This window comes from Gopherus flavomarginatus, chromosome 16 (genome assembly GCF_025201925.1).
Source record: "Gopherus flavomarginatus isolate rGopFla2 chromosome 16, rGopFla2.mat.asm, whole genome shotgun sequence".
NCBI classification, from domain to species: domain Eukaryota; kingdom Metazoa; phylum Chordata; order Testudines; family Testudinidae; genus Gopherus; species Gopherus flavomarginatus.
Window position 1 is genome coordinate 22,326,302 of NC_066632.1, and position 14,599 is coordinate 22,340,900.

The following is a 14,599-nucleotide window of genomic DNA, read 5'->3' on the forward strand; positions in this document are numbered from 1 at the left end:
AACACACCGCAAAACGACAGTCCCTTCCCCCAAAGAGCTTATAAGGCTCTGTCTACACTGCAATCAGTCAGAGGTGTGACTGCAGCACACATAGGCATCCCTGAGATCGCTTACTAAAGCAGCAGCGTAGCCATGGCGGGGATATGGGCTCGCTACTGGAGTATGTACGCAGGGTCTGGGTGAGATTCTACTTCAGCATCCTGCTTTTCTAGCAAACTACTTCAATCAAATACTTAACCGATCAATGCACTATGAATGCCACGGTTCGAACACACACTAGGCATCATCTGTTCACATCCAGCTAGTTGGATGCTTCACACAGCACTAGTTTCTGAGCACCTCACGTTCTCGAGTGGAATTTCTCCTCAACACCCTTCTGCAGCAGAGAACTATGAGCCCCCTAGCTGGGGAAACAGAGGCACAGGGTCAACTAGGTCACCCAGTGGGGAATGGAACCCAGCTCTCCAGAAGCCTAGTCTACACTAGTAAAGGATTACCTGTATAGCTGGCAAACCTTCCTAGTGCAGATGCATCTCATAGTGGCTAGTGCTGGGATAGCTTATACCAGCTCCTCCAGTGACATAACCTATGCCAGCAAAAGCACTTTGAAACTGGTATCACTGCATCTACATTAGGGCTTTTGCCGGTACAGAAAGGTCACCAAAAGAGTCACTCCTCTAACCAACATTTCTGTACTGGCAGAAGTGTCTAATGGGGACCTGGCCTGAGTCCTAGTCCCCTAGCCTATAATGCCCCCCCCCCCCACGATCCCTCCCCCTCTGGGATGATAATTCCATATCACAACACACAGCAGCCAGTAGTTTGCAGGAGCTGAGGCCAGAACCAAAGAATGTTACAGATACCATCTCTATCAGCTTCGTCACACGCACATGAATTCAAGCCTTTTATCCCCTCCACTGCTGCTAATACCTTCATTTGAAAGGTCACACTGCAGCAGAGGTGCTAGCGGATCAGATACTTGGACAAATACCCACAGCTGCGCTAAACAAGCCCTCCTCAGGAAGAGAATCCTGGTCTCTGGAGGGGCCAGAGAAGGGAAATCCAAGGTGAGGAGAAGAGATGGTGGAAGCTTTTTATTTTGGTAAAAAACAGAAGAGAGTTGACAGTGTGGCAGAAAATTCCGCCCCCTGCTCAATTTTTACAAAAAATTTCAAAACAAAATGTTGAAATTTGTTTTCATTTTGAACTAGGGTCTGGTTTTTAAAATAAGTTTTTCTAGAAAAAAAGAGTAAATAAAGTGAGTGCGGGGGAAAAATTGACATCTTGTCATGGAGGGGAGTTTTTGTTTTGTTAAGACAAGTGGAATATTTCCCAACAAAACTATACATTGGGGTTCCTCTCCCCAAAAAAGATTTTCCCAAAACACACTTACCTTTTTTCAACCAGCTCTGAGAAGGTTGGCTTCTCCTGGCACTAGCTAAGCTGATGGCCCTCATGACTCTTCTGACCAGTAGCTAAATACCCTCTGACGTACTGAGACCCAGCAGGTCCCATCATCCAAAGGACAAAGGCTACCTTCCGCTCCATTTTCAGGGGCTTCCCAAACAGGGCAAAACTCTGGGTGGTTCTTCTGAGAACATGGCTGGCCTACCGTCTAGTTTCATATTGGCAAGGAGACCAGCGTAACAAGATGGGTCTTGTAGCACATCTCAAGTTTTAGCACTGAACTAATTCTAAAGCGAGGGCTCTCCATTGAGAACAGCACTTCCCAGGAGTCTGATCCCGGACGCATCAGCGGCAGGCACACCGCTGAACGCAGCTGGTTAAGGAATGGAGTAGTGAGGCCAGAAGAGAGCAGTTTCCCGAGATGAGGAGGGATCCTGGAGCAAGTAGTTTAAGGACAGTAGACACAAGAGCGTGCTTAATGGCTGGAGGAGGTATAATGTAGGACTGGAGACCTCAGAGTCACCAAGAAGAGTAAAGAAGGATTAAAGCACAAATGTCAATGAGACCAAGCGAATGTCACTGGAACGGCCAGAGAGTGGCAAGGAGAAATTGAGTTACTCCTGTTATTCCTTAAAGGACTGGCTGGGATCTGGACAGTCACTCATTCTCCTAAGCATCCCCATGTTGCCAAGCCACCTTTCTGCAGCTCACTAACAGCAAGGCTCAGAAAGCTTTCACAGGCAGCCTGCTTTTCGCTGTGTTTCTCCATGAGAACTCGTCAGAGAGGAGTCATTTTAGAGCCGAACTCGGTCTCCTAGAAATGCTGCGATCCTTGCCAGAACACAAAAAGGATTTGTGAAGTGTCTCAGGGCACGTCTACACTACAAAATGAAGTCGACATACAGCCACCGCAGTAGTTCATTCCATTTTTAAGGTCCACAGTAGCTCCTTCAGTCAGCAGTGTGCGTCCTCACCAGGAGCACATACACTGATTTAACCGACTCTCCACTCCCACTCCAATCCCTCACCAGGAGGTAGCCCAGGCTTGGGCTCTTCTTTTCCTCCTGCCCCCCTTCATCCCTCACCAAGCAGCAGGTCAGGCTCAGAATCTCCTTCCTGCCCCCTAATCCCTCAATGGGTGGCGGGGCTTCAGCTGTCAGCCCCATGGGGCAACAGGCAATGTAAGCAATGCAGTGCCTACACTTTCACTGCGTCAACCTAACAACATGGATTTAAACATTACGCTTCCTGTGGAGGTGAAGTTATTAGGTCGGTGTAGTGAGCGAGTTACATTGGTGGGAGCAACATTTTAGCGTAGACACTTACAGTTAGGTCGATGTACAGCACTTCTCTGTAGCGTAGCCCAGGCCTGAGTAACAAAGCCAGTTTAATACAGAGAGAATCTCATAGTACCCAGACAGCATCAGTGAAAAGAGAGCTAACACAGGAGCTGCTTAGAGCTGGTCTTGAGTGGTTTATTTTTGTAACTATAAAATACAGAGAGCAACAAGACAAATCACTACAGAAACCAGAAGTAGGGGGGGAGTGTTTCACAGTTCCCGGCAGAGTTTTATATACAGAAGACCTTTCCAACAGCTCCTTTTCCTATTTTGGAACATTCTCCCTAGTTGGATGTTGTCACTCTGTGTTTTAGGGAACGCCTCATTGAAAACAGAGTCTTGTTAAAAACAGGGCACTGCCTGAGGAATTGCTGATCAGTTCTCCCTCCTGGAAGTGCTGCGAGCTCTCACACATGCTGCTCTCAAAAAAACAAAACAAACAAACAAAAAACAAACAGTGAAATGGCAGTGGGATAGCATAAAACCAAGTGTCAGACTTTAACCAAAACACCTTCAAACGTGTTACTGTGAGTGAATGTGTCACAAAAACCAAGTGCCTAGGGTTACAAGCGGTGAGTCCCTCCCACTCCAGAATACATTCACATCAGGCAGGATGGAGATCAGTAGCGCAGGGCACCACCACCACTGGGAGATGCGAAAAGCATGTTCTCAGCAGTGTGATCTACTGAAGCATAGAACAGCCCTCACCACGGAGCACACCCACACCACACTTTGGCATCTAGTTCTTTCACCACAGGACCTGAACCATTTGAAGTGCAGGATTTTGAGAGGGACTGTTCATTAGGACAAAGTGTGGTTGTGCCGATTGTATTTTCGAGAGGGCAAACCCTTTATATTGTAAGAATCCCATAACTCTCCCCATTTTAATACCTCCCCCCCGCCCTACAATCACACCCACACAGCACTGCTTAATAGCCACCGTTACTGCAATCGTGGGCAAGCACAGCGCCACTGAAGCCTTTCTGAAATCAGCCAGAGACGATGCAGTTCAGCGGCTCTAGAAAGTGCTGCTGAATCCCAGCAGCAGTGCTGGGTGCTACTCTTTCCTTAACGATCCCGCAGCAGCAGCGAGCCAGGTGACCTCTCTTCCTGGTGCTACAGGAGCACCAAGGCGTCTCATACTCACCCCACCCTGCTCTCGGAAAACGTCGGCGTTCACGCTACTTGCTTTGTTAGGAACACATTTAAAATATCTCCTTTCCCCACAATTAAGAGTTGATGCATCTTAGAAATAATACGTGGGGGGACGGAAATCCTCCAGTGCATGTTGTGAAGGAAAAACTGGTCTCTCCCCAGACAGGGCTTATCTTCCCTACAGTTCTCCATCTCTGCTCATTACTCTGTTTATGACTCTGTTTATGACTCCCTCCATCCAGAGAGCTGGGTGCTGTGCTGTGCTTTAGGCTTGGGGAGGTGCAGTGCGGAAAGCACTGATTAGAGATACAAACACTCTGTAGGAAGGAGCTCTCCTTCCAAGGTCTATGAAAAAATACAAACCAAATACATGTGCTTGGGGTGGGAGCTATCACTAAAACTAACAAGTCTGCAAGCCGGAGTGCTGCTTGCTGCCTGGTTGACTCAGTCGAGACAGCACAGAAGCTGAGTGGCACCAGCTCACTTCCTCCAACAGACAAGAGCAACCATATGGGATTTTCCCATGCTCCAAGACTCCCTCCTGTACTTAATTCCTTCCAACAGGAACAGATCCCCCCTTGCCTGCTCTCCAAACCTAACTGAGAAGGCATCTCTCTCGCTAAAGCCCACACCTAGTCTCCAGAAAGCAGGATGATAATCTGTCTTTCTGTGGCAGGGAAGGTGACGAATTCTGTTCAGCAATGTCTTGTGAGACGGCCGGTGGCTTGGTACTGAACTCAGAGAGCAATCCAGAGGGTGGAGATGGGGAACAGGCCCGTGCAGGAAGAAACAGCACAAAAATTTCCCCTCACACACTTTTTAAGCCACCAGTAGTGCCAGCTGCCACCACAGAGGTCACCGTCCTGTATGGTGCTCTGGGTGAGACAGGAGAGGGAGCCCTAGAGCCTGGAGTAATCTTGGATGGCGACTGGTCATCTGCTTGACCATCAGAGTGAGGAGGAGGAAACCAGTGTCTGTGATGTCACAGATCGAGTCACAAATCTAGTTATGTTACTGGCATCCCCATAAAGCATAAGGAATGGGGGGCAGTGAATCAAGCACAGACTCCCCTAGAATTTTACCGCTCGCTTAACTAAGGAGCAACAGATATTCTTTCAGGGACTCAGGCAAAGGAAGCTCCTTCACTGCATCCGGCAGGAACTGGACACCCAGGCTACGCCGCAGCGCATAGCGAGACAGGGTCTTTAAGGTACCTGGGGCGGAGCAGAGCAGGGTAAGTTTTTCACACAGCTGCTGATCTCTCATTACCTCCCTGGGCATATTACCATTTTTCCTTAAATCAAAGTGTCCAATAGCTCTGTGAAGAAGATCAAAGCAAGAATCTTCTCGCTCGGTACCAAGTCCTCTGACCAACAACGCAACCAGCCTAGATATCGGCGTCTGGCCTTTCAAATTAACCACCCTGACCTCCGCTCCAAAATCCAGGAGTATGCTCACGCTCTCTAGGTTTCCCTTCATGGCAGCCCAGCTCAGGGGTGTGTCATCATTATAATCCCGAGCATTAACCAAGGCGCCGTTCTCCAAAAGCGTTCGGACGCACTCCGCATTGTTTTTAAAGGCAGCCCAATGGAGGGGCGTGTCCTTGTTCCCATCCAACGCACTGGGGTTTGCGCCATATTCTAAGAGGATCTCAACGCAGGTCTCATCTTTTTCTGCTGCATAATGAAGGGCTGTACGGTTGTACCCGTCTAGGGCGTTGACCTGCAGAGACAGAGGAATGGATTCTTGGGAGACGGGTAATACACATTAACAGATCTTTGAGTGGGATTTGCAGAACACTCGGCATCAACCTAACTCTGCTCCCACTGAAGTTGGTGAGAGTTTTATCAGCGTTCGCAGCATTAACTCTGCATTGCAACACTGACAACGTAGGGAATTTTTACCTCTGTTTTACAGAAAAGGAAACTCAGGTACAGGGGGGTCAGTGACTTGCCCAAGATCACACAGGAAGCGTGTGCTAAAGTCAATAACGTAACCTAGATCTTCAAACACCCAATCCTAGGCATTAGCCACAAAACCTCCTTCCTCCCCAAACTGATGTGTGTGTGAGGGTCAAACTGCAGATACACCTCCCAAAAAAGGTAAAGAAAGACTTCCCGAATTGTATAACATCAGCTGTGCAGCTCTGTAAGTGTACATTTGCCAGACTAGGGCATAAGGCAGATGCCATTAATACAAGTCACTGAACTATATACATGTGCTGTACATCTACACAACTTTAAGCCTTCGGAGTTAAAATACATCCTTTCAAGATCATGGTACAGTAACTATGGTTCATTGAGAACCAGACGCACACAAAACCGAAAATTTTTTGTTTTTGGTTTTTTTTTTCCAGGTATTTTTGATAGGTTGGCTGCAAGCTGATTTTCTTTCAAACTACAGTGCGTCTTTACTGTGGCTGCATCAGCTCCCAACTGAATGGCTCTCCTGTATCCAGTTTAAAGGAATGTTTTTAAAACCCTTTTACCTCCGCTCCTTTTTGCAGCAATAGTTCAACGCAATCCGCATCGGCAACCATACAAGCGCAGTGTAGCGGCTTCAGAATGCCATGCATACAGTTAACGTCGGCTCCCTGAGGAAATACAGGGAATAGCGAATGGCATTAGTAAATTGCATCTATTCCGGCCCATTTTACATCATGGCCTCTGTTGCATACACATACCAGTTAAATGTGAGAGATTCCCACACCGGATGCTACACACTGAGATGGTTACAGTATCAATGGAACCTTATTATACAGTGTTTCTAAACAGATGTCCCAAGCATATTACACTCATGAGTAATATCAGGTAAATTTTTGTATTAGAACCTGCAACTCGGACCACTTTCTAGATCCTCATATCCAGGACACAAATCTTGCAGCTTCTGTCAGTGTCTTTGTAATTCACTCCCCTTTGTTGCTACTATGGCTCTGGAGAGGGGTTCCCTCCCGCATCCTAACAGCTGCCCTTATCTCAAGCCCAGGAAAAAGTTCAGATCAACATCTTAGCAACCCATGGCCCTAATAAACCTGGATCACTAGCCACTGGTGTCACAGTTACCAGGAGCACTGCACCTCTAACATCATCTGATCCTTTTGAATGTATCCCCCACCCTCAGGCCTGAAGCCTCTAGCAGTGACCTGGCTGAGGATGGAATCACACAATTCTCCCACTATCAAGAGCAGGCTCTGGGTCACCGTCTCCTGGTACTAACCATGGTTGCCTCAGCAGGTCTGACTTGGGCTCAGATGCTGCAGTTCTGTTCCCTTCAAAGCATCAAGAGTGGTAACCAGTGACCAAACAGCCTCCTTAAAGCTAAGTATCATTTACTTAAAACAAGAGCGTCCTAGAGAAAACATCTTTAAAACAATAAAACAGAGTATATTCAGGTCCAGTTTAACCCTTTGTAACGGGCGACTTCCAGTTCCGGCAAAACAAGGTCTGCAACTTGTTGAAAGCAGGATCCTTGAAGCTAGCGGCTTGCCCCACTGGCTTTAGCGTGTGCACTTGGGAGTTCTTAGCTGAGAAGCCATCGGTGTGCACTCATGCACAAACGCCACTGAATTTAAGCATTATAGGCATATAACGAACATTGCACTACCCCCGCTATAAGTTAGGTCAATACGATCACCCAGGAAATTCTAATAATGTGCTATACAATAACTTCCCCTCTGACCGGTCATTGACAGTGTTCATAACATTATTACATATCAGCTCCGTGTCAGTCACTACTGGTATACGAGCCATCTTCCAAACAAACACGGGCAAGCAACTTCTATCAGCTGACGTTTCCTTCGGACTCAAGAATCATTGGTGGCAATTTTATTGTACGCTGAGAAAGCTGGCAGCAAGTTAGTTAACCCTTGACAAATTCAGTTGCAGCTCCAAATTCTACTCCTGGATCCCCCTGCTTTTTAGAGAGAAGCCTCTGGTTCCATAGAGGTTCTAGCAAAAGGCAGGGGTGGGCCCTGTTCCTACTTTTCAATACTGCACCTGATCACTGGCAGCCATTTGCCAGCAGCATCTAGGCATCTGACACATTAGGACTGGCAAACGTATTTATATAACGCAGATGCCTCCCAGCTAATCTCAGGTTAAGGTGTGTCCTACACCTGTATGATTTTGAAGTACTCTTCAGCTATAGAATACACTGCATGAAGCCAGGGTTTCTGCCCACTTCAAAGGGCTTCCTTAACCACCAAGCTGATTTATGGCACTTTTGCTGGGCTTGCTTAACCTCGAAATATCTGGAGCGTAAAAAAAACTCAGCAGCTGCTTGAATCAGTCAAGGCTCATCTGGACCGTCTGCCATTTAGAAGAGAGTGAGTAATCTGAAACTATGACAAGTGCTTAGCCTTCTCCTTTGCAGCGGGCTGAGCATATTTTTCAGTGTAATTTTAAGAATAAGGTTTGGAAGAGTTTAACCTTTAAGCATTTGAACAATATACAGAATCTCAGTTCTAGGTGCCTTTTCTGGAGATTAAACAGCCCCCCCAATTTTCTCCCCTTCTCCCATGCAGCCAGAAGTGACATGACATTCCTAAAAAAAAAGAGGAGTCCAGTGGTCCTTAAAGACTAACAGATTGATTTGGACATAAGCTTTCATGGGTAAAAAACAGGGAATAGCAAACTGCATTAGTAAATGCATCTATTCCAGCCCATTTTACATCATTGGCCTCTGTCAAATGGCGTTAGATGCATCTGAAAAAGTGGGTTTTTGCCCACAAAAGCTTATGCCCAAATAAATCTGTTAGTCTTTAAGGTGCCACCGGACTCCTCGTTGTTTTTGTGGATACAGACTAACATGGCTACCCAGGAGCGCTGGCAGCAGAAGGTCCCGCCCCCAAAATGGCACCCCCGACAGAGGCAGCGGAAGGTCCTGCCCCCAAAATACCACCGATGACCGTGGGGCCGGATATTCGGCCACCGCAGCCGCCACCCCCTAGGCGACCAATGGATTGCGTCAGCCCTGCAGTTACCACTCTGATACATGACATTCCTGTTGATCAATGCTGGAGAAAAGTAATCGCCAGTGGTGCGTAGGAGTCTGCTTGGCAGAAAGATTCTTCTCCGTCTCATTGATTATATGGTTGACTCATATTCCTTCCACACCCCTCCATTTCCTGATACATTTCTAAGGGCCCTTCATATTCTCTCTACGTCTCCCTCAACACACACACACCCACAGAACTTCTGCAGCAGCCCAAAATGACAGGAAAAAAGCCGCAGGTTTTTATTACGTTAAATAGAATGAATTACAATCCATACCATACTGCATTCGTTAGTCGAATATTTTGCTCAAACGCACTGGATCAGGAGTGCTTCCCTGGTTATCTTACAAGGGGGCAGAAATTTCAGAATGATGGTATTTAACACTGACAATAGCAGTGGGCAGAAGAAAAAGCTGAAGGCTTCGTTCACTAAATGTTGTGGGAAGAGCGAGGCATTTTATGGTAAGTGAGATGACGATGGTGGGGATTTTTGTTAATGAGAAAGAAGTTTCACAAACCTGCCTACACCAAATTTGAGCAGGAGGATACAGGACATCAGGCTTTCCACGTATTTTCAAATATTCTAACACTATTAAAGGCTGAATGTAGTCTAAAGCTTTGAAGTTCTGCTGTTCTGAGAATTTTCCCCCCCATGAAAAATAGGTGCTCAGGATAATTTTTAGTTGACAGTTCCAGTACAGTCGTACTTTTCTCTCTTTCTTAAGTCACCTGGAGGTAGAGACCAAGCAGGAAAACTTTCAGCCCTAAAGGTCAAACATTGGCATTGTCATCTCTTGTTTTCAAATCACAAGTTCTCAGATTAGTTGGTGTTTTTCTTAAAGCTCCACCTCCCAGAGCCCTGTAATTATGTGAGACACTCAGCTTTTCTTTAAAAAAAAAAAAAAAAAAACATTTCTAGCCCTCACAGTTATGGAGAAAAAGCTTGAAAAACATACTCCTCCAGGCTGAAGAAATACAAGGCGAGAGAGAGAGAGAACGAACCCCAATTAAAAAAAAAAAAATCTCAATCTGAATTTTGACTTTTGAACACTTCAGTTAGTTATAGAACATTGTCTGTTCTAGCCTCTGGCAATATGAGGGTGTGAAACCAATCTGTATTGGCACAGGGATACATGTAATACAGAAACCAAATGCAACAAGAGTAGCATATAGCTCAGAAAACAAAGCGCCTTCCGCCTCCTGCCGGAGGCTGCATTCTCTGACAGGTTAAGGTAAACGCCAGTTACAAGCAGGCTTCTGGCAGGGCTGCAAATTGCCTGCTGCAATCCCTTGTTTTATACCTCCATATAGGATTTGGAAAGGTCTGAACCCTCTATGGAGGTCTTTATATAGCATCTGTCTTCACAGTACCTCTGCCCTTAGGGAAGCAGTTTCTCTCAGAGGTGAGACACAGATCAACAGAAGAGGATTTCGAGGGTGGAAGATCTGGATGAGCTCTGCAACATAATTATGGGGCGCTGAGTATTAGACACAACGCAGCAGAGTTAAATTTGTTGTGTGAACCTTACCTCTATAATTTCCCTGAATTGTGGCAGTATGACTTGATATCCGCCGAGCTAACCAATCAAGCTATACATTACCTCTATTACCATAGTATTTGCAGGTCCCAAACAAAATCAGAGCTCTGCTGCTCTGGGCACCGTAAAGACAGTCTCTGCCCTGAATCCAGACAGACAAGACAAAGAATGAGGGGAGAGAGCAGCACAGAGAGGGTAAGGGACTTGCCCCAGGTCACACAACAGTGGAAGAGCCAGAAACAAAAGCCAGGTTCATGCCCTAGAGTGCCTCTCATTCACACGCACATACATTAGATGAGCTGGAGATACAGAGATATGCAGATAGAGAAGCACGAGCTTTCAAAACACAACACTAAAGCAACATAGCATTTACATACCCTGCTGATAAGATCTTCAACATTATCATGTGGGAAAGATCGTATGGCTGTTATAGTCCGGATCAACCGCTCTGACAAGGAGTATTTACTCTGAATGCTCTGCATAATGTACCACATACTGGAACTCAAGCTCCTTCAGTTAATTCACATGCTCTAAACTGCCTGGAAAGAAAGAAAAAAAAGTTTTAAACAAATTATTTCTTCACTCCCCTGCAAGCCACACACCAGGCATTATTCATCTCAGTAAGACGACTCAGTCTGCACACGAGATTGGCCAGACTCCACTCGGTTCGTTTCCTAGCAGCATTTATCTCAACAATATTTGCTCTCTTTCTGTGAGAACTTCAAAACTAACCGATGTTTCCCCTTCAGACAAAGATACTTCTATCCCTGAATTTTAACAGCTGCATGTCTGTGACCTTCTTATGTTCGCAGTTCTTTATAAAGCCAAAGACACTTATTGGTCATTTTTATCACTGTAACGCCTACGGGCCCCAGCCATGGTCCAGGACCCCACTGTGCTAGACACTGTAAAATACAGAGCAAAGTTACCGTCCCTTCCCTAAAAAGCTTCCAATCCTACCATCTCCCCACCCCACTCCTTCCTCTGATGGCAAGTAGCTCTCTGAGGCAGGATCTATAACTTCATAGCAGCCCGCAGCACACCTGGGAACTAGGAAACACGGCATCGTGCAGCAAGGGAAAGGACACCACAAGTGAGTGACACTTTCCAGCCTGAGCCCTTAATCTCACTCACTCTCTCTCACACCGCTGCCTTCACCCAACACTAGTCTGGGCGGGTTAGAGAGAGGGGGTGATGGCCAAAGGGGCCAACAGGGGGAAGGGAGAGAACAAGTAAGGACTGGCTAGGGGGAAGGGGGACGGGAAGGGGGACAGCAGAGGAAGGTAAAGAAAGGGTGATGGGAGGCAGGGGGAGGAGGAAACAGGCAGGGGTGGGGATGATGCAGGGGTGACGGGCAGTGAGGAGAGAGGTCGACAGGGGGACCAATGAGGCAGTGGGGGGACGGAGCAGTTGGGAGAGGGGTGACGGGGGAGTTGGGAGGAGGGGTGACGGGGGACCGATGGGGCAGTGGGGGAGGGGATGACGGGGAGGGGTGACGGAGGCGCGGGGGAGGGCAGTGGGGGGAGGGGATGACGGGGCAGTGAGGGAGGAGTGACGGAGAAGGGGTGATGGGGCAGTGGGGGAGGGGGCGATGGGGGAGGGGATGACGCGGGGAGGGGGTAACGGGGCAGTGGGGGAGGGGTGACAGGGTGACCGATGGGGCAGTGGGGGAGGGGGCGATGGGGGAGGGGATGACGGGGAGGGGTGACGGGGCAGTGGGGGGAGGAGGTGACGCGGGGCCTGGCCTCACTCACCAAGCCCCGCAGCGCCGCTGTGCCCCGGGCATAGGGGAAGCTGGATCCCGCGCTCGCCCACCGGAGGCGGAAGCTCATCGGTCGGAAGCGAAGACAAATCGACTGAGGCAATGACGAAAGAACGCGCGTGCGCATTGAAGGACCCGACGGTTCTGCTCCAATCCCTCCTCCTTCCCCTGAAGGCCCCGCCCCTCACGCTGCTCTGCTCCAATCCCCTCCTCCCTCACCTTACAGTCCCCGCCCCTCACGCTGCTCTGCTCCAATCCCCTCCTCCCTCACCTTACAGGCCCCGCCCCTCACGCTGCTCTGCTCCAATCCCCTCCTCACTCCCCTGAAGGCCCCGCCCCTCACGCTGCTCTGCTCCAATCCCCTCCTCCCTCACCCTACGGGCCCCGCCCCTCACGCTGCTCTGCTCCAATCCCCTCCTCCCACCCCTGAAGGCCCCGCCCCTCACGCTGCTCTGCTCCAATCCCCTCCTCCCTCACCTTACAGGCCCCGCCCCTCACGCTGCTCTGCTCCAATCCCCTCCTCCCTCCTCTGAAGGCCCGCCCCTCACGCTGCTCTGCTCCAATCCCCTCCTCCTTCCCCTGAAGGCCCGCCCCTCACGCTGCTCTGCTCCAATCCCCTCCTCACTCATCCTGCCCCGCTCAATCCTATTGGCCCAAACCCCCCCCCCCCCCAGCACAGCTGGGCCTAGTGGGTCTGGGAGCCTGGAGGCCCCTTGTTCTGGTGTCAGGTTTTGGGGGACCCCCTCGCTGGCCCTGGCCGAGTGGGGGGTTGGGGGTGGCTTGTGCTGGGCTGCATAAGCCCTGGGGGCCAGGGAAGGGTGGGAATAGAACCCCAAAATCTGGGGCTGGGGGCTGGGGGTGTAGAAACCCTCCTGGTTCAAGGCTCAGCCAGCCCCTGACTGGGGGGGATGGACGGGAAGGGTCTGGAATAGTCCCCTGTGGACAGATCATTCCATAATCACCTCTGCTCCTTTCCCCTGCCCCCTCCACACAGGCCTTCCGCTTTCTCGGAGAGGAGGAGGGCTTCTCGTGCCTCCCACTGAAGGAGCTGGTGCTAAGGCAGAGGCTTGCCAAATACCAAGCTGGTGACCACTAGCTAGAGGGAGCAATCAGGAGACACCAAGCACGGCCTGATCCCTGAGAGGGGCGACTCTGCAGCCGGCAAGACAGAGACGAGGCTGAAGCATAAGCACTTCCTACTCCAGTGTCCCAAACATGAGAGGGTGAGACAGTGATTTGCTCAAGGTATATGGGATCTTAAAGACATCCGGTTAGAGGGCAAGGAGGAATGATGGTGCCTGACCCTGGGAGAAAGGAGAGAGTTGGTGCTACGCTACAAAGGAACCTGCCACCAGATCAGGAATGGACCATCATGGCAAACGGAAATGGGATTGAAGTCTAAGCACATGCTATTCTGGGTGGGTCATACTTGCTCCTTATAGTCACCCAAGGGGGTCTGTCTTCCTACGTTTTGTCAACTTTTATATAGCTTGAGTGCCTGGTCTGATTTTCTGTGTCAGTCCCTGTCTCTGCTCCTCCAGCTGTCTGTGCGGAGAAGCTGATCCTTTCTCCAAGGAACTCAGATGCAATGTAACAACTCCTCCTACACTTGGGTCACCAGACGAGCTTGAATCCAGCACCTTCAGAAATAAAAGCCTGAGCATTTACCAGTTGAGTTGAAGTAATTCCTTAGCTGTGGGCAATAGCAGATCTTAATGTTTTATGTGAGCTGGACCATACAAAAGTGACAAAAATACATTGGTTAATAGTGTCTCAAGTTATTTTGAATGCCCAATAGGGACCTGATTTTCAGAGGGCAGGAACTCAGCACTTTCTAAAAATTAGCCCCTTTTAAGGTGCCTGGACCTGTGCTATTCTTAAAGTGTCCCATAGAGGAACCTGTTCGGTGTGCCAGACTCCCCAGGGTCCCACTGTTCCTTAAGTGTCAGCCATGCAGCCTCAATGCCTCTGAGATGAGCCCCTGGACTCCAGCACTCCTGTTTCGTCCCAGGAGCTCTGCCCAGCAAGACAGACTCCTGCTCAGAGACTTTTCCACTCTTCAGAGACCAAAGCACCTCAGCAAGTATTTACAGTGACACCAGGCAACCTTTTCAAAACAGAGTCGGGTTTATTAGTCATCGGGAACCCAGCATCAGGAAGTCCTTAGGTTAGCACAGAGATGCAAAGGTTAAGACATAGTCCTTGCTGGGCAAGCCAGGGCTTGTTTGAGTCATGTTGCTGAAGAGAACATCCTGGTTTCCTCTCTCTGTCTCTATCCTTTTGTTTGTCAATCCCAGATGAGCCTCGGTGTCTCTCCAGAGGCCAGCTTGTATCCTAGGCTCCTGTCACCTCTCGGTCCATTCCTTCCTCCAGCAGACCCATGTGGAGTTCGCGTGTTCCACCT

The 14,599-nt window shown here is 49.0% G+C and overlaps 1 protein-coding gene and 1 long non-coding RNA gene across 2 annotated transcripts; one reads left to right on the forward strand and one right to left on the reverse strand.

The window, feature by feature from the left end:
* Nucleotides 1-2,861: 2,861 nt before the first annotated feature.
* Nucleotides 2,862-12,303, reverse strand: ASB8 (ankyrin repeat and SOCS box containing 8). The gene is made up of 4 exons (XM_050925477.1): nt 12,188-12,303; nt 10,811-10,972; nt 6,391-6,495; nt 2,862-5,624 (listed from the first exon to the last, which is right to left on the reverse strand). The coding sequence occupies exons 2-4, from the start codon at nt 10,925-10,927 to the stop codon at nt 4,992-4,994; spliced, it is 855 nt and encodes a 284-aa protein (XP_050781434.1). The 5' UTR covers nt 10,928-10,972; nt 12,188-12,303; the 3' UTR covers nt 2,862-4,991.
* Nucleotides 12,304-12,854: 551 nt separating this feature from the next.
* On the forward strand, nt 12,855-13,862 carry LOC127035513 (uncharacterized). Its single transcript, XR_007769867.1, has 2 exons — nt 12,855-12,923; nt 13,190-13,862. It is a non-coding gene; the product is annotated as an uncharacterized LOC127035513 (long non-coding RNA).
* The last annotated feature ends 737 nt before the right edge of the window (nt 13,863-14,599 follow it).

Coding starts and splice junctions, on each gene's coding strand:
- ASB8 (XM_050925477.1), bottom strand. CDS start 10,927: ATGTGGTACATTATGCAGAGCATTCAGAGTAAATACTCCTTGTCAGAG. Junction 6,496..10,810: donor TTGAAGATCTTATCAGCAGG/GTATGTAAATGC, acceptor GTATTTCCTCAG/GGAGCCGACGTTAACTGTAT. Junction 5,625..6,390: donor TGCTGCAAAAAGGAGCGGAG/GTAAAAGGGTTT, acceptor CTGTCTCTGCAG/GTCAACGCCCTAGACGGGTA.